This window comes from Chelonoidis abingdonii, chromosome 14 (genome assembly GCF_003597395.2).
Source record: "Chelonoidis abingdonii isolate Lonesome George chromosome 14, CheloAbing_2.0, whole genome shotgun sequence".
In the NCBI taxonomy this organism is placed as follows: Eukaryota; Metazoa; Chordata; order Testudines; family Testudinidae; genus Chelonoidis; species Chelonoidis abingdonii.
Window position 1 is genome coordinate 35,315,808 of NC_133782.1, and position 19,266 is coordinate 35,335,073.

General features: G+C 45.7%; 2 protein-coding genes across 3 annotated transcripts in view; both read right to left on the minus strand.

Annotated features, from left to right (window-relative positions):
• The window catches only part of RAB2B (RAB2B, member RAS oncogene family), a 225,343-nt gene that overhangs the window by 94,196 nt on the left and 111,881 nt on the right, over positions 1–19,266 (minus strand). The gene's annotated exons all lie outside the window — the stretch shown is intronic.
• LOC116828040 (olfactory receptor 4E1-like) lies at positions 7,452–10,251 on the minus strand. 2 transcript variants are annotated; one of them, XM_075072465.1, is made up of 2 exons: positions 10,218–10,251; positions 7,452–8,362 (listed from the first exon to the last, which is right to left on the minus strand). In XM_075072465.1, the coding sequence occupies exons 1-2, from the start codon at positions 10,249–10,251 to the stop codon at positions 7,452–7,454; spliced, it is 945 nt and encodes a 314-aa protein (XP_074928566.1). The 2 variants fall into 2 exon arrangements, with proteins under 2 accessions (XP_074928566.1, XP_032641906.1); XM_032786015.1 differs by lacking the exon at positions 10,218–10,251 and having other exon boundaries at positions 7,452–8,396.

Sequence of the window (19,266 nt, forward strand, 5' to 3'; positions counted from 1 at the left end):
AAACCTCTGACTGCTGGAGGATGGGATTGGACAACAGGGGATGGAGATCACTGGGTAATTGCCCCGCTCCTTTCACTCTCTCTTACACATCTGGCATTGGCCACTCTGGGAAGACAGGATACTGGGCTAGACAGACCATTGATCTGACCCAGTAGGACCATTTTTATGTTAATCCCCATCTTTTGAGGTTTTTTAAGAACAGGTTGTACAAACACCTGGCAGAGAGGGTTTTGCTTAGTTCTGTCTCAGTTGGGGTGGGGGTGGGGAATGGACTAGGTCATCTCTCACGGTCCCCAGATTGGTACATTTAATAAGATTATAGCAATCTTCTGTGCACACATCTCTAATAAAGGTGAAACAAGTAGTCAAAAAATGTGAAATCCCAAAGTAGCCAAGGTTTTCTGAAGTTATGACAGAAATAGTAAAGCAACAAAAAACAAACAAAACTACCCCCTCCAACCAATCAAACCTAAATAGAAGCAGAAATATTTAAAAAAATCCAAATTGACTGAAAAAAAACTTACTCTTGTTGTAGTTCCCAGTGCTTAGGGCTCCCTGGACAATCGTTGCACCTGGACTAACTCCTAATACTTCGCTTCTATGAACTAAAAAGTAAAATTTGGGACTTCTCTGTCTAAAGCGGAAGTAGCAGAATTGCCCTTTGTGCCTGTCTCTGATTATTTTAATTTAGCAGAGACATCAATGCTAGTTTGTATTTAACAGGCAGTTTCTGTTTTGCTGCCAATAACATCAAAATCACGGGTGAGTAGGTTAACTCTTTGTTCCTGCTTTTATGGTTCTCTGACAGACAGCTGGTGATTTACCAGGGGAAGCTTTCTTGACTAATTTTCCGGCAATCTTTGTTGTGCAAATAGGAACCTAGTGGTACAATTTCTCGGTCTACTTCCTCAGAATGCAGTGACTCCTGGGCTAATTCTGTGTTGCTCTTCCTAGTCATTAATGCTCAATCGTCTTATAACAAAGAAGGATTTTGAGGTGAATTCTCCCTGCAGGAGATCCCCATAACGTCTAGCCCCAGAGATCCAGAGCTGCTGCAGGGCTGTGTTCTCAACCCCAACTATATAACCTTTTGCACTGCTGTAAATTCATTGCAATGTGGCATCAATTTGTGCTGGTCTCTAAGAAAAGTTTTGTACTCCAGAGACTTGATGATGTCTGACTTGCAGCTGAGTTGCAAGGGGAGTTGTTAAAATGTCCAAAGTTTTTGAAGGTACAAACTTTGCGAGAGTTTAGCATCTGCCACTGGGATTGGAGTCCTAAAGTTAGATCCACAGCGGGTGTTAATCAGCAGAACTCTATTGGAGTCAATGAGCCAGATCCCCAGCTGGTGTAAATTGGCCATTGCTCCAATGGGGTCAATAAAGCGGCACTGATTTACTGGGGCAGCTGAGAATCTGGACACTGGAAATGTGTCTGTGAAATGGCCTTTAGGATGGAGAGAATCTGTTTAACTAATTTCTCATGCCCAGTTCTGCCTTTTTAATTGTGTTGCAAGTTAACTATGTGGCGGATATACACCAGTGTAAGAGAGAGCAGAATTTGGCCCATAACATAGTTACATTAGCATACATCACCAGAGCATTTCCAGGAGGCAATGGAGGTGGAGCATGAACATTGAGAATGGGGTGGAGAGTACAGGGAATCTAGGTAAGGCCAAACACCTAAACAAATACTCTGCCTGAGCTTTTAATAAGGTGAATGAAAAGTTTAGAGATAGGGGCAGGGTAACTAACGGGGAGGGATAGCTCAGCAGTTTGAGCATTAGTCTCCTAAATCCAGGGTTATGAGCTCAATCCTTGAGGGGCCCATTTGGGGTAAAACCAATACTTGGCCCTGCTAGTGAAAAGGCAGGGGGCTTAACTCACTGACCTTTCAGGGTCCCTTCCAACTTTATGAGGTAGGAATATCTCCATAGATTAATGGCAACAAGGATATGGAGGTAGTAATTACCACATCCGAGGTGGAAATCAAGCTCAAACAGCTTAATGGGACTAACTTAGGGGGCCCAGATCATCTCCATCCTAGAATTTTAAGGGAACTGGCACATGAAATTGCAAGGCCAATAGCAAGGATCTTTAATGAATCCATAAACTCAGGGGCCATATCCTATGACTGGAAAATTGCTAATATAGTTCCTAGTTTTAAGAAAGGAGGGAAAAAGTGATGCAGGAAACTACAGGCCTGTTCGTTTGACTTCAATTGTATGCAAGGCCTTGGAACAAATTTTGAAAGAGAAAGTAGGTAAAGACATAGAGGTGAACAATAATTTGGATAAAATACAACATGATTTTACAAATGTAGATCCTGCTGGACCAACCTGATCTCTTTCTTTGAGAAGATAACTGATTTTTTTAGACAAAGGAAATGCAGTAGATCTAATCTACCAGGATTTCAGTAAGGCATTTGACACAGTTCCACATGGGAAATTATGAATTAAGTCGGAGAAGATGGGGATTAATATGGGAATTGAAAGGGGGGGCTGGTAAGGAACTGATTAAAAGATAGACTGCAATAGTTAAGGCTACATTTTAGCCATAGATATTTTTAGTAAAAGTCATGGACAGGTCACGGACCATAAACAAAAAATCATGGCCTGTGACCTGTCCATGACTTGTACTATATACCCCTGATTAAAACTTGGGTAATCTGGGGAGTGGCCCAGGACCCCCACTGGTGCTGCGGGGGGGAGGGCTGGATGGTGGGTTGTGGCCCAGGACCCCTGCTGCTGCAGAAGGGGGTGTTGTCTGGGCTGGCAGGCTCCCCACCCAGCTCTATGCGGCACTCTGGAAGTGGCGATATGTCCCTTGACTCCCTTGCAGAGGGACAGCCAGGGAGGCTCTGCGCACTACCCCTGCCCTGAGTGCCGGCTCCACGGTTCCCATTGGCCAGGAATCATGGCCAATGGGAGCTGTGAGGGCAGTGTCTGTGGGTGGAGGCAGCACACGGAGCTGCCTGGCTGCACCTCCGCCTAGGAGCTGAGGAAGGGACATGTCACCGGTCTGGGGAGCCCTCCGAGATAAGCGCCATCCAGAGCCCTCACCCGCTCCCTCACCCCAATCCCCTGCCTCAGCCTGGAGCCCCCTTCTAAACTCCAAACCCCTCATCCCCAGCCCCACCCCAGATCTTGCATCCCCAGCTGGAGCCCTCATCCACTCCCGCACCTCAACCCCCTGCCTCAGCCCTGAACCCCCTCCCACACCCAAACTCCTGCTGCTGCTGGGGGGTGTGTGTGTGGAGTGATGGCCCAAGTTTGCCCCAGCAGAAGTTGGTGTGGCTGGTCCAGGGGCTGCCCAAGCTGCTCAGGCGGTCCCCAGACCATCTGCACCCACCTCTGCAGAAGTCACGAGGTCACGGAAAGTCACAGAAACCATGATTTCTGTGGCCTCCATGACAGACTTGCAGCCTAACAATGGGTCATACTGAAGGGTGATCTGTCAGGCTGGAGGGAGGTTAGTAACAGAGTTCCCATGGGATTGGTCTTGAGACCAATCTTATTTAACATTTTTATTACTGACATTAACACAAAAAGTGGGAGTATACTAATAAAATTTGCAGATGACACAAAGTTGGGGGGTATTGCCAACATGGAGGAGGACCGGAATATCCTGCAAATCAATCTGGATGACCTTGTAAACTGGAGTTATACAAAAGAGTTGAACTTTAATAATGCAAAGTATAAGGTCATAAGTTTAGGGACAAATAACAAGAATTTTGCTATAAGCTGGGGACTTATTAGTTGGAAGTGACAGAGGAGGAGAAAAACCTGTGTGTTTTGGTTGATCACAGGATGACTATGAGCTGTCAATGTGACGTAGCCTGAAAAAGGATAGTGCAGTCCCAGGATGATTCAGGCGAGGTATTTCCTGTAGAGACAGGGAATTGTTACAAGGCACTGTGAGACCTCATGTGTGTGCAGTTCTGGTCTCCCATGTTTAAGAAAGACGAATTCAGACTGGAACAGGTGCAGAGAAGGGCTCTGCACCTGGAACAGGTGCAGAGAAGATCAGAGGAATGGAGAACCTACCTTATGAAAAGGGGCTCCAAAGAGAACATAAGACCATAAGAATGTCCGTACTGGGTCAGACCAAAGGTCCATCTAGACCAGTATCCTGTCTACCAACAGTGGCCAATGCCAGGTGCCCCAGAGGGAGTGAACCTAACAGGTAATGATCAAGTGATCCCTCTCCTGCCATCCATCTCCACTCTCTGACAAACAGAGGCTAGGGACACCATTCCTTACCCATCTTGGCTAATAGCCATTAATGGACTTAACCTCCATGAATGTATCCTCTTTTAAATGCTGTTATAGTCCTACCCTTCACAATCTCCTTAGGCAAGGAGTTCCACAAGCTGACTATGCGCTGTGTGGAGAAGAACTTCCTTTTATTTGTTTTAAACCTGCTGTCCATTAATTTCATTTGGTGGCCCCTGGTTCTTGTATTATGAGAACAAGTAAATAACTTTTCCTTATTCACATTCTCCACATCACTCATGATTTTATAGACCTCTATCACATCTCCCCTTAATCTCCTCTTTTCCAAGCTGAAAAGTCCTAGCCTCTTTACTCTCTCCTCATATGGGTCCCATTCCAAACCCTTAATCATTTTAGTTGCCCTTCTCTGAACCTTTTTTAATGCCAATATATCTTTTTTGAGATGAGGAGACCACTTCTGTATGCAGTATTCAAGATGTGGGTGTACCATCAATTCATAGAAGGGCAATAATATATTCTCCATCTTATTCTCTATCCCCTTTTTAATGATTCCTAACATCCTGTTTGCTTTTTTGAGTGCTGCTGCATGCTGCATGGAGGTCTTCAGAGAACTATCCATGATGACTCCAAGATCTTTTTCCTGATTCGTTGTCGCTAAATTAGCTCCCATCATATTGTATGTATAGTTGGGGTTATTTCCATTTACATTTATCCACATTAAATTTCATTTGCCATTTTGTTTCCCAAGAGTTTGGCTTGTTTAGCATAACCAATTGAAGACTGAGGGGAGATCTGATTGCTCTCTCTAAATATGTCAGAGGGACAAATACCAGGCAGGGAGAGGAGTTATTTAAGTGAAGTGACAATGTGGACATGAGAACAAATGGATATAAATTGGCCATCAACATGTTTAACCTTGAAATTAGGTGAAGGTTGCTAACCATCAGAGGAGTGAAGTTCTGGAACTGCCTCCCAAGGGGATCAGTGGGTGCAAGAAAACCTAAGTGGCATCAAGCCTGAGGTTGATAAGTTCATGGAGTGGATAGTGTGATTTGACTACCTACAACAGCATGTAGCTGCTCTGCAACTGCTAGCAGCAAATATCTCCAATGGCCGGTGATGGGACACTAGATGGGAAGGGCTCTGAGTTACTACAGAGAATTCTTTCCCTTTTGTCTGGCTGCTGGGTCTTGCCCACATGCTCAGGGTCTAACCGATCGCCCTATTTGGAGTAGGAAAGGAATTTTCTCCCTAAGTCAGATTGGCAGAGACTCTGGGGGTTTTTGCCTTCCTCTGCAGCATGGGGAACGGGTCACTTCCAGGTTTAAACTAGTGTCAGTGGTGGATTCTCTGTAACCTAAGTCTTTAAATCACAATTTGAGGATGTCAGTAACTCGGCCAGGGGTTAGGGGTCTATTACAAAAGTGGGTGGGCGCGTACTGTGCAGGAAGTCAGACTATATGATCATGTTGGTCCCTACGAGTCAATGAGTTACTCCAGATTTACACTAGTGTAGCAGAGAGGAGCCTTTGTCCCTTTGCGCCTCACTGGGCCTGAGTCTAGCTCACTGGAGGAAACCCATTGATTTCAGTAGCAGTGTCAAACTGGAATGGGGGGTGAATCTGTGCTGTGGTGTTAAAAACTTTTTCTGCAGCTACAGAAAACATCTTTATAGTAATATTAATAACATCTCGCTGTTACAGAGCAATCTGTGTTCATTTTATAGATGGGGAAACTGAGGCAAGGGGTGGTGAAGTGACTTGCCCAAGGTCACCCAGCAGGTCAGTGGCAGAGGCTGAGCCAGGAATAAAACCCAAATCTCCTAAGTCCCAGTTCATTGTACTATCCACTAGGCAACAGTGCCTCTGGTTGAAATTGGAGAAACATTTATCTTAATTATTTACTCTCTGTTTTTTTCTTCCCCCACTTTGTCAAAGGACAGAAAAATTGATAGAAGGTGAGAATTTTACAGTAGTTTCAACATGAAAATGTGACTATTTTAATTATTTTGGTTTGATGTTGTTTAGAAACATGAACATTTTTGGTTAATACCAAGTTTTTTTGACAAAGTCATTGACAAAGTTTTGACTAGCTGTAGGTGTTAGGCACTGATGACCATTTTTGTAAAGGTGCCTAAAGATCTAGATAGGTACCTAGGTACCTAGGTGCCTTAAAATGAATGGGAATAAGGTGCACATGTGCTTTGGAAAATCCCACTAGGCACCTAAATACTTTTTAAAAATTGCAAAAATCAAAACGAAGACAACTTTCATTTCACTTAGAAATTTCCCACTAAGCAATAGGGAAAAATGACATTTTGGGGTCTCTCTCCTTTTCCCCTCTTTTCTACTTCCCCCTTGGATGGGGGAACAAAAAAAGAGAACATAGAAATAGAAAAGAAGAGGAACCCGCCCACCCCCAATCTAAAGACTGACAAAAAAATTAGCTATTGAAATTGGAAACAAAATGGAAACTTTCATTTCACTTCAAATTTCCCATCAATAAATAAGTTTGGAAAAACTGATATTTTCCCTTTTTTTTTGACAAAATCCCATTTTTTGACAGGATAATTTTTTGGCTGGATAAAATGTCAATTAGTCCCAGCTTAGTGGGTTCAAAGCCCAGCGGATGAGCCTTGCGGAGGGATGTGAGCCAACGACCAAGGCAACAGCATTGTCACTACCAACACAAAAACCTGTAGGAGAGCACTTCAACCTCCCTGGCCACACTATAGCAGACCTTAAGGTGGCTATCCTGCAGCAAAAAAACTTCAGGACCAGACTGCAAAGAGAAACTGCTGAGCTTCAGTTCATTTGCAAATTTGACACCATCAGCTCTGGACTAAACAAAGACTGTGAATGGCTTGCCAATTACAGAACCAGTTTCTCCTCCCTTGGTTTTCACACCTCTACTGCTAGAACAGGGCCTCACCCTCCCTGACTGAACTAACCTCGTTATCTCTAGCTTGCTTGCTAGCATATATATACCTGCCCCTGGATATTTCCACTACCTGCGTCTGACGAAGTGGGTATTCACCCACGAAAGCTCACGCTCCAAAACCTCTGTTAGTCTATAAGGTGCCACAGGATTCTCTGCTACTACCAACACAGGAAGACTAGTAGCAGTATAGTCACTGCCATGATAAATTAGCCCTACTGGGCTTGGTGGTGGAACTCTAGGAGCTTTCTCCTACACATCCCCTCCTGAGGTCCAAGCTCTATTTCTCCTCTGCCTCCACCTTTCTCCCCATTAGCTTGCTGAGCGCCTGCTTCATGTCCTCATTCCTCAGGGTGTAGATGATGGGGTTCAGCAAGGGGGTGATGGCTGTGAAGAACACCGACACCACCTTATCCTCAGAGAAGCTGGTGGAAGGGCGGGAGTAGATGAAGATGCAGTGGCCCAGGAAAAGCGTCACCACCGTCAGGTGGGCGGCACAGGTGGAGAGCGCCTTGCGCCGCCCCTCGGAGAAGCGTTTCCTCAGGGAGACCAGAATGACGCCATAGGAGCCCACCAGCACCACGAAGCAGACCACGGAGATGAGCCCTGAGTTGGAGATGATGAGCACCTCGATGATGTAGGTGTTGGTGCAGGCCAGCCTGATGACCGGTGGCACATCACAGAAGAAGTTGTCTATCTCCCGGGGCCCGCAGTACGGCAGCTTGATGGTCATGCTGGTCAGAGCTAGGGAGTGCACGGTCCCACCCAGCCACACGGCACCAGCCAGCAGCAAACATACCTTGTGGTTCATGGCGGTGAGGTAGTGCATGGGGTTGCAGATGGCCACGTAGCGGTCATAGGCCATGACAGTGAGGAGGAAGATCTCTGTGCAGGTGAAAAGGTGGAGGAAGAACATCTGCGCCACGCAACCCCCAAAGGAGATGGTCTTCTCTGCTGAGAGGAAGTCAGACAGCATCTTGGGCACAGTGACTGAGGCGTGGCAGACGTCGATGAAGGAAAGGTTGGTGAGGAAGAAATACATGGGTGTGTGGAGGTGCCGGTCATGAACAATGGTGACCATAATAAGGATGTTCCCAGCCAAGGTTAGCAGGTAGATGGGTAGGAAGACCATGAAGAGGATCAGCTGCGTCTCTGGGTTGGAGGAGAGTCCCAGCAGGATGAACTCAGTCACTATGGTCTGATTTGGGGTCACTGCCTCTGCCATGTTTGTTCCTAGAAAGGAGAGGAAATTGTTATAGGAATTGGGTAGGATCCCCTTTAAATAGTTTCAGAGCCCTCCAGTGAGCCTGCCTGTCTTCGATTGAAAAATCCTTCCATATAGAGTAGCAGTATCTATAGGTAGCTAGACCTTGTAGGATTGTGTATAGTTAATACACGTGGTTATCTGATACCCAGCGATGTCCATGTGGTTTCTTCATACCCATAATGTACAGCTGAATGACAACTTTTGGAGGAATAGCTTATTCTCTGAAAAATGCAGTGAAGGCAGATAGAAGCTATTCCTGAATTAGGGTCAAATTCAGTGAATCGTGTCCAATAAAAAAGACCAAAAATTAGTAAAATCTAAATGTTTGATTTTGACATTTTTGAAGCAAAAGTTTTATGTTTCAAAATGAAGTTTCATTAAGAAATTTAGCTAAATTTATTTAAACCAATAATCAAAGAAAAAAGGCAAAAACACCCCAAAATGAAACAAAACAAACAATTCATGATGGGTTGAACAAAATATTTAGTTCATCCTGAAATGAAATTTTTCAGGTTTTTGTTTCTGTGGGAAAAACTGGAAAAAATCCATTTTAGATCAACCCAAAATGAAAGTATTTTGGATTTTTCCATTTGGCCACCAAACTGACAGATCAGTTATTCACTCTTCACTAATAGAGAGCAAAGATGCAAGAGTTGTCTTGCCAGGCCTTCGCGGCTGTTAAGGCAACAGTTGCCTCTGGAGGTCCTCTGGTGCCGGGCACTGCACAGACACACAGTCATGGGTAGTACTTTTCCTGAAGAGCTCACAGTCTAAATAAGCAAAAGGTGATGGGAAACTGAGGCACAGAGAAGAGAAGTGACTTGGCCAAGATCAGTGGCAGAATCAGGAACAGAACCAGGTTTCTGAGTTGCAGCTAATAGAACCATGTTGCTTCCCCATATCACTTCTCCTCCTAACAGCCCTGGGCTAGTTTCTCCTGCTCCACCACTTCAACCACAAAGGCCCAAATCCTCAAATGGTGTAAACAAGTGTTGCTCTTATTCTAGACCTGTCTATCTGCCTGCCTGCCTGCTACTTCTTCTCTCCACAGTATCTATCTCTCTATCTAGTTCTGGTGTTGGGGCCTGTCCCCACTATATCTGATCATTTTGGGAGAGATTTTCAAAGGCACAAAGGGGCACACAAATCCTGTTGAATTCAATGGGAGTCAGGCACCTAACTCACTTAGGTATGTGTTTGAATCCCAGTAGGTGCCTATCTGCAGCTTTAGGGGCTTGAATATCTTTGTAAACCTAGTCCCATGTCCTCTGCTTTCGAAAGACCCCCCTTTATAGAATGGCATGACTCCAGCATGTTGCATGTAGATATGTTAGTAGAAGCTATAGGAATGTGAAGTGACAGGTTCTGTCCATAGTGCTAAATTGGGAAAGGGCTATTTGCACCTATATGGACCAGAATGTCAAAGATATTTAGGCACCTCACTCAGCAGATAGGCGCCTAATGCCTATTGGTTTAAATGGGAGTTAGGCACTTAGTGAAAACACCTAAGTGGCTATTTACTTCTTTAGACACTTAAATACCTTTAAAAATCTGGCCCAAGATTCTTAAGAGCAATATTATCATGAAACATGGTTCTTAGTGGTAGGGACTAAACTGCAGTTAAACAGCCTGATTCTTTATTCAACATGGAAGCTGACTGATATGAGGGACTGTTGGAGTGTTAGATGTGAAGGAAAGATATTTACCTTTGTCATACACGGCATTCATCAGTCCAAGCTCCATGCAGCTCTGTCTCCCAAGTAGACTCTGCTGGGCTACCTTGCTCAGAGGGTATATTCTTTTTAACCTCCATTAGTTAGAGTCTGGCTCATGCTCTGAATCAGGAAGCTTAGATTCCTTACAATTAATTTGTTAAAATAGCCATTGCAAATGTAACGCTTGAAGGTCTCATTAAACCTATAAATGTACAATCTTATTAAGAAAGCTATCCTTAGCCTCAGAGCCTTATTGTGGTGGTGAGTTCCACAGGCTGTAAAAAATATTTTTTTCATGAAGTTTTAAGATTTAAATTAAATTAAATTAAAATGTGAGGATTCTCCCCCATCCCCATATCTATATGAAAATGTAAAATACTAACTGGGTGGGCTGATCTTCCCAACACACTGCAGGCTAATAAAACTGCAGCTGGGTGAATTTTTTGGCTGAATTGCTATTGGTGAAAAATGCAGATTTGATGACACGAAAACACTGTGAATTTATGCTGATTTTGCCAAATTTTTCATTAAAAATGTTCTAAAAAAATCAAAATGACTTCTTGTTTCAAAATGTCCTTCTATTTAATTTTTTAAAAAAAATATGTAAAATGATTGAAATGGTAATGCAGCGTTTCAGTTTTGTCAAAACAAAACATTTTGTTTGGCCCAAAATGAATTTCTTTTCATTTTTGGATTCACTGAAAAATTTGTTTTGCATAATTTTTTTTACTTTGTGAAATTTACAATCAATCAAAAAATCTACTCTTCACCCAGCACTAAATAAATCTTGCCTTATGGCTAGGTGTGGAAGGATTGCATTTTTATCACTAAGTGTTGGTAAATGTCTATTTCACCATACACACACAAACCAATGACAAATATTTCCATGGATAATAATTGAAATTTACAGCTAGACAAAGTAAGAAAAATGATGCTTGAGAACTCCTTCGAGTTTCATTAAGGATATTTCCTTTGTATATTTTGACATGTGATGTTGACAAAGCATTTTAACAGTTATAAAGTTTTAACTTTTTGAATCTCATTGTCTCCTGTTATTAAATAATTGTTGTCTGACCCACCCTTCCCCCGATTGTCTGAGCCCTCCATAATTTCCTGTAACGGGGACATTTAAATTGGTAAAAATTGAAAAAAAAAGCTTAAACCCATAATTTTGTGCAACTGTGAAAATTTAAATTGATAAAAATTAAAAAATCAATATCAATATTGACAATCAAAATTAAGATAAAATAAAAATCAAATTCTGCCAAGCCAATTCATAGTAAAAGACGTCAGCTGGGAATTTAATCTACCCACTTCATCTCATTTTTGGAAGAATGTTCTTGCATTCAAAGTCTTTGGGCCAGCTGGTGTAAATCAGTGTTGCTTCTTCAGAGTACAGAGGCAGTCCTGATTTGTACCAGCTGCGAATCTTGCGCAATATGTTCACTAATTCCAAAAAAGAAAAACATGAATCTCAGGACAACAGTTCTTTTTCATCTAATCAATCACTAATTTTAAAAGGAAAGAGCCCCCACTGGTGTCAATTGTCCATAGTTCCAGCGGAGTCAATGGGCAAATTCCCAGCTGGTGTAAATTGGCCATAGCACCATTGGAGTCAATGCAGCCAGCCCCACAACTGGTGGAAACAGACTACTGCTCTGTGGTGGCAAATTGAACTCAGTTTCTTTCCCAAGCTGTTTGTCCTGATAATCTCAGAAATAGATAGTTTGAGTCACAGGTACATTACTCCAGTTTTTATGCAGGTGTAATTCTACTTCAATCAATGGGCCTAATTCTCATTTACATCTGAGCCCCTTTAGACACATCTGGTGTCCTAAGTGACCTTAAATAAATTGTAAATTATACTTAAACCCATTTAGCCTGTTGGAGCCCTGCAAAGAATCCTCTGTGCAGATGACAAATGATTTCAGTGCAATTACACTGGTGTAAAACTGGAGTAATGCAGCTGTCAATCAGGTATTGAGGTTAATTGAACAAAGATATCAGGCCAGATCCTCAGCTGGTGTAAATCTAATATGGTGTGAAACAGGAGTAACTTGGTAGTGAATGGACCGTGATGCTCTCCCTCCCAAGTAATGAAGAATGACTTACAGGGAGACAGCAACGTGAGGAACTCCAGATAAATGCCTTGCCTGGTCCAGCCCTGCCACAGCTTCTGAGCTCTGTTCTTCTTCTCCAAATATTTAACCTCTTCAGTCAGTATCAGCGCAACCTGCCATGACATCAGCTCACCCTGGACTGGGAGCTGTGAGGATCTGCAGTTGTGCAACTGAAGCACAGATGGCATCATTAGGATGTTTAAGTTTTTCGAAACACTCACCCAAACTCACAGTGTGTCAGTCTCTTCTGCACCCTCGTGGCTTGTTGGGGAGGGAAACAGGGATTCAGGGCTGCTGCTTTCCAAAGCCAGAGGAAAGTTCTGCCACTCTGCAGAGTTTGGTTGTCTCGTTTGTGTTCCATAATATCCCATCTCAGAGTTCTGATAGACTTTCCTTCTGGGGAGAGAAACGGATTAGACAGGCAGACAGACAGACGCATGGTGTGAATGGAAGGCTAGGAGGAGCAACGGGGGGAGAGAGAGAGAGAGCCTTTCCCAGACCTGAAGAGGAGCTCTGTGTAGTTCAAAAGTTTGCCTTTTTCACCAACAGAAGTTGGTCCAATAAAAGATATCACCTCACCCACCTTGTGTCTCTAGTGTTGTGGGACTGTAGTGGGGTGGTTACCCGCTCCAGCCCTGACTGGGTAGAAGCCAGCCCTGGGAGAGGGCTCAGGGTTAGGAGAAAAAGCCCAAGCTGATTGGGGAAGATGCTACACCTGGGACACACTCCAATCAGGGCAGCTGGGCCTTATAAGCAGGGGCGGCTCTAGCGTTTTTGCCACCGGAAGCATGGCAGGCAGGCTGCCTTCGGCGGCCTGCGGGAGGTCCCCAGTCCCGCGGATTCAGTGTCATGCCTGCAGGAGGTCCACCGGTTCTGCAGCTTTGGTGTACCTGCTGCCGAATTGCTGCCGAATCCCTGGGACCAGCGGACCTCCTGCAGGCAAGCTGCCAAAGGCACCCTGACTGCCCCCCTCCCAGGGACTGGCAAGGCCCCCCCCGTGGCTTGCCTCCCCAGGCACGCACTTGGAGTGCTGGTGCCTTGAGCCACCACTGCTTATAAGAAGGCCAGGGCAGCCAGAAGCAGAGCAGAGTCTCTCCTCTAGCTGTGGAGGGAGACTGGCCTGGCTGCAGGGGAATAAGAGGGTACCTGGGAGTGAAGCAGGGCTGGGGAGGAGCCAGAGGAGCAGGGGAGCTCCAGCGTGGTGACTCCCCAGGCTGCAGGGCCTGGTCCCAGGCCTGCTGAGGTACTAGGTAGTAGAAGAAGGCAGCAGGTCAAACCCCCTTGCCTGTGATGAGTGGCTTTTATACTGCAGTCTGTCCCAGTGAGTGGGCTGGGTGAGGACAGGCAGTAGCCCAGATGGAGGACTCCCCAGGGAAGAGAGACCCACAGAGATTGTTGGGGTATTGTCGGGGGGCAGCACCTCAGAGAGAATGGGAAAAGGGGTCCTGAAGGGACACGGGGGCCAGTTGTGGTGGATCATCGGCCTGCAGAGTGCGCTCTGGGCTGGAAATCGAGCTAATTGCCTGAGAGACCAGCAGGAGGCACCACAGGGGTGAGTCTGCAGGCTTACAGGGACCAGCTCGGCTACAACAAGACTGCAAACAGCTCAGTAGATAGGTAGATAGATAGAGGGGGTGTCTGTGGATAGGTAGGTATGGATAGGTAGATAGACTCAGAAGGGACCATTATGATCATCTAGTCTCACCCCATGCACAATGTAGGCCACAGAAACCCACCCACCCACTCCTGTTAGAAACCCCTAACCTATGTCTGAGCTACTGAAATCCTCAAATCGTGGTTTAAAGACTTCAACGTGCAGAGAATCCTCCAGCAAGTGACCCATGCCCCACGCTGCAGAGGAAGGTAAAAAACTCCCAGGGCCTCTGCCAATCTGCCCTGGAGGAAAATTCCTTCCTGACCCCAAATATGGCGATCAGCTAAACCCTGAGCATGTGGGCAAGACTCACCAGCCAGACACCCAGGAAAGAATTCTCTGTAGTAACTCAGATCCCATTCCATTAACATCCCATCACAGACCATTGGGCATATTTACCCGCTAATAATCAAAGATCAATTAATTGCCAAAATTAGGCTATTCCGTCATACCATCCCCTCCATAAACTTATCAAGCTTAGTCTTGAAGCCAGATATATCTTTTGCCCCCACTACTCCCCTTGGAAGGCTGTTCCAGAACTTCACTCCTCTAATGGTTACAAACTTCTGTCTAATTTCAAATCGAAACTTCCTGATGGCCAGTTTATATCCATTTGTTCTTGTGTCCACGTTAGTACTGAGCTTAAATAATTCCTCTCCCTCCCTGGTATTTATTCCTCTGGTATATTTATGAAGAGTAATCATATCTCCCCTCAGTCTTCTTTTGGTCAGGCTAAACAAGCCAAGCTCTTTGAGTCTCCTTTCATAAGACAGGTTTTCTATTCCTCAGATCATCCTAGTAGCCCCCTCTATCTAGGGGTATGTCTACACTACGAAATTAGATCGAATTTATAGAAGTCGGTTTTTCAGAAATCATTTTTATACAGTTGATTGTGTGTGTCCCCACCAAAAATGCTCTAAGTGCATTAAGTCGGCGGACTATCCACAGCACCCAGGTTAGTGTCAACTTCTGGAGCGTTGCACTGTGGGTAGCTGTGGGTAGCTATCCCACAGTTCCTGCAGTCTCCGCTGCCCATTGGGATTCTGGGTTCAGATCCCAATGCCCAGTGGGGCAAAAACAGTGTCGCAGGTGATTCTGGGTACATGTTATCAGCTCCCGCCGCCTGTGAAAGCAAAGGCAGACAATCGTTTCGTACCTTTTTTCCTGGGTTACCTGTGCAGACGCCACACTATGGCAAGCATGGAGCCCGCTCAGCTCACCATCACTGAAAGTCTCCTGGGTGCTGGCAGATGTGGGACTGCATTGCTACACAGCAGCAGCTCCTTGTCTTTTGGCAGCAGACAGTGTATTATGATTGGTAGCCATCATCGTCATATTCCTGGGTGCTTTTTTAGCTGACCTTGGTGAGGTCAGTCAGGGGTGCCTGGGCAGACATGGGAGTGACTCAGCCAGGTCATTCCCATCTCCTGCTGAACACCCAAGAGATGACGATGGCTAGCAGTCCTAGTGCACCGTCTTCTGCCGAGCACCCAGGAGATAACAATGGCTAGCAGTCGAACTGCATTGTCTGCAGCCAGCCTAAAGATGTAAAAGATAGATGGAATGGATCAAAACAAGAAATAGACCCGATTTGTTTTGTATTCATTTGCTCCCCCCTCCCTCCCTAAAATCAATGGCCTGCTAAACCCAGGGTTTGAGTTCAATTCTTGAGGGGGCGATTCCGTGTGACAGTTATTTGTTTCTCCATGATGCAAAGCCACCCCCTTTCTTGATTTTAATTCCCTGTAAGCCATGTCATCAGTTGCCCCTCCCTCCATCAGAGCAGACAATCGTTTCGCTCCTTTTTTCAGCCCAGATGCCATAGCACTGGGATCATGGAACCCACTCAGATCACTGCGGCAATTATGAGCACTGTAAACACCACACACATTATTCTGGAGTATATGCAGAACCAGAACCTGCCAAAGCAAAACCAGGTGAGGAGGCGATGGCAATGTGGTGACGAGACCGATGAGGTCATAGACATGGACACAGACTTCCCACAAAGTACGGGCGCCGGCAATGTGCACATCATGGTGTTAATGGGGCAGGTTCATGCTGTGGCATGCCAATTCTGGGCCCAGGAAACAAGCATAGATTGGTGGAACCACATAGTGTTGCAGGTCTGGGACGATTCCCAGTGGGTGCGAAACTTTTGCATGCATAAGGGCTCTTTCATGGAACTTTGTGACTTGCTTTTACCTGCCCTGAAATGCCAGAATACCAAGATGAGAGCAGCCCTCACAGTTGAGAAGCAAGTGGAAGCTTGCAATGTCAGACTGCTACTGGTCAGCTGAGCATCAATTTGGAGTGGGCAAATCTACAGTGGGGGCTTCTGTGATCCAATAGCCAACACAATCAAAGAGCTGCTGATATCAAGGGTAGTGATGCTGGGAAATGTGCAGGTCACAGTGGATGGCTTTGCTGAAATGCGATTCCCTAACTGTGGTGGGGCAATAGATGGAACCCATATCCCTATCTTGGCATCGGAGCACCAAGCCAGCGAGTACGTAAACCAAAAGTAGTACTTTTCAATGGTGCTGAAAGCACTGGTGTATCACAAGGGATGTTTCACCAACATCAACTTGGGATGTCCGGGAAAGGTACATGACGTTCACGTCTTCAGGAACTCTAGTCTGTTTCAAAAGCTGCAGGAAGGGACTTTCTTCCCAGAACAGAAAATAACCATTGGGGATGTTGAAATGCCTATAGTTATCCTTGAGGACTCAGCCTACCCCTTAATGCCATGGTTCATGAAGCCATACACAGGCAGCCTGGACAGTAGTCAGGAGCTGGTCAACTATAGGCTGAGCAAGTGCAGAATGGTGGTAGAATGTGCATTTGGATGTTTAAAAGCGCACTGGTGCAGTTTACTGACTCAGATAGACCTCAGCGAAACCAATATTCCCATTGTTAATACTGCTTGCTGTGTGCTCCACAATATCTGTGAGAGTAAGGGGGAGGACATTTATGGTGGGGTGCGAGGTTGAGGCAAATCGCCTGGCAGCTAATTACACGCAGCCAGACACCAGGGCGGTTAGAAGAGTACAGGAGGGCACGGTGCGCATCAGAGAAGCTTTGAAAACCAGTTTCATGATTGGCCAGACTACAGTGTGAAAATTCTGTTTGTTTCTCCTTGATGAACGCTGTCCCCTCTTCGGTTCACTCTGCTTCCCTGTAAGCTAGCTACTCTCCCTTCCCCCCTTCAATCACCACTTGCAGACACAATAAAGTCATTGTTGTTTCACATTCATGCATGCTTTATTATTTCATCACACATATAGGGGGATAACTGCCAAGGTAGCCCAGGAGGGGTGGGGGAGGAGGGAAGGACAAGGGCAAACTGCATTTTAAAACTTTAAAACTTAAAAACTTTAAAACTTATTGAAGGCCAGCCTTCTGTTGCTTGGCAATCCTCTGGGGTGGAGTGGCTGGGTGGCCGGAGGCCCCCCACGTTCTTCGGTGTCTGGGTGAGGAGGCTATGGAACTTGGGGAGGAGGACTGTTGGTTACACAGGGGCTGTAGCAGTGGTCTGTGCTCCTGCTGCCTTTCCTGCAGCTCAACCATACGCTGGAGCATATGAGTTTGATCTTCCAGCAGCCTGAGCATCGACTCTTGCCTTCTGTCAGCAAGCTGATGCCACCTATCATCTTCAGCCCACCACCTCGCCTTGCATTCATATTGTGCTTTCCTGCACTCTTACATTGTCTGCCTCCACGTGTTCTGCTGTGCTCCGTCAGTGGGGGAGGACAGCAGGAGCTCAGAGAACATCTCATCCCGAGTGCGTTTTTTTCATCTTCTAATCTTCGCTAGCCTCTGTGAAGGAGAAACATTTGCAGTTGGTGGAGGAAAAGGGAGAGTGGTAGTTAAAAACACGCATTTTAGAGAACAATGGGACACTCTTTCATGTTAAACTTCGCTGTTCACATTACACAGCACACGTGCTTTCATTACAACGTCACATTTTGCCTCTTGTATTGAGGGCCTGCCAGTTTGGTGTGAGAGATCACTCACACTTCACCCCTCCCCCCGACCATGTGGCTGAGAGCGGGGAACATTTCTGTTCAGCCACAGCCAAACAGCCGAGCAGGAATGGGCACCTCTGAATGTCCCCTTAATAAAAAACCCTATTTCAACCAGGTGACCATGAATGATATCACTCTCCTGAGGATAACACAGCGAGAGATAAGGAATGGATCTTGTCTGAATGCCAGCAAACACCGGGACCATACACTGCCATGCTTTGTTATGCAATGATTCCCGACTACGTGCTACTGGCCTGGCGTGGAAGTGTCCTACCATGGTGGATGGAATAAGGCCGCCTTCCCCAGAAATCTTTTGCAAAGGCTTTGGGAGTACATCCAGGAGAGCTTTATGGAGATGTTCCTGGAGGATTTCCGCTCCATCCCCAGACATGTTAACAGACTTTTCCAGTAGCTGTCCTGGCCGCGAATGCCAGGGCAAATTAATCATTAAACACACTTGGTTTTAAACCATGTGTAATATTTACAAAGGTACACTCCAGAGGTCCCTTCTCCACCTTCAGGGTCCAGAAGCATGCCTTGGGTGGGTTTGGGGGTTACTGGCTCCAGGTCCAGGGTGAGAAACATATCTTGGCTGTTGGGAAAACTGGTTTCTCCGCTTCCTTGCTGTGAGCTACCTTCAATCTCTTCATCATCATCTTCCTCATCCCCAAAACCTGCTTCCATGTTGTGTGATTCTCCATTGATGGAATCAAAGCACAGGGTTGGGGTAGTGGTGGCATGGCATGCAGCTCATCATAGAAGCAGCATGTTTGGGGTTCTGATCCAGAGTGGCCATTTACCTCTCTGTTTTGTGGTAGGCTTGCCTTAGCTCCTTAATTTTCTCTCTCACTGCTTTGCGTCCCTGTTATGGCCTCTATCCTTCATGCCCATTGAGACTTTTTCTAATGTTTTGGCATTTCGTTTACTGGAATGGAGTTCAGCTAGCATGGATTCGTCTCCCCATACTGCAAGCAGATCCTGTACCTCCCATTCGGCCCATGCTGGAGCTCTTTTGCGATCCTGGGGCTTCATCATGGTCACTTCTGCTGATGAGATCTGCACTCACCTGCACCTTGCCACACTGGCCAAACAGGAAATGAGATTCAGAAGTTTGTGTGTCTTTTCCTGTCTACCTGGCCAGTGCATCTGAGTTGAGAGCGCTGTCCAGAGCAGTCACAATGGAGCACTCTGGGATAGCTCCCAGAGGCCAATACCATTGAATTGCATCCACACTACCTCAAATTCAACCTGGCAAGGCCGATTACAGTGCTAATCTCCTCATCGGAGGTGGAGTAAAGAAATTGATTTAAAGAG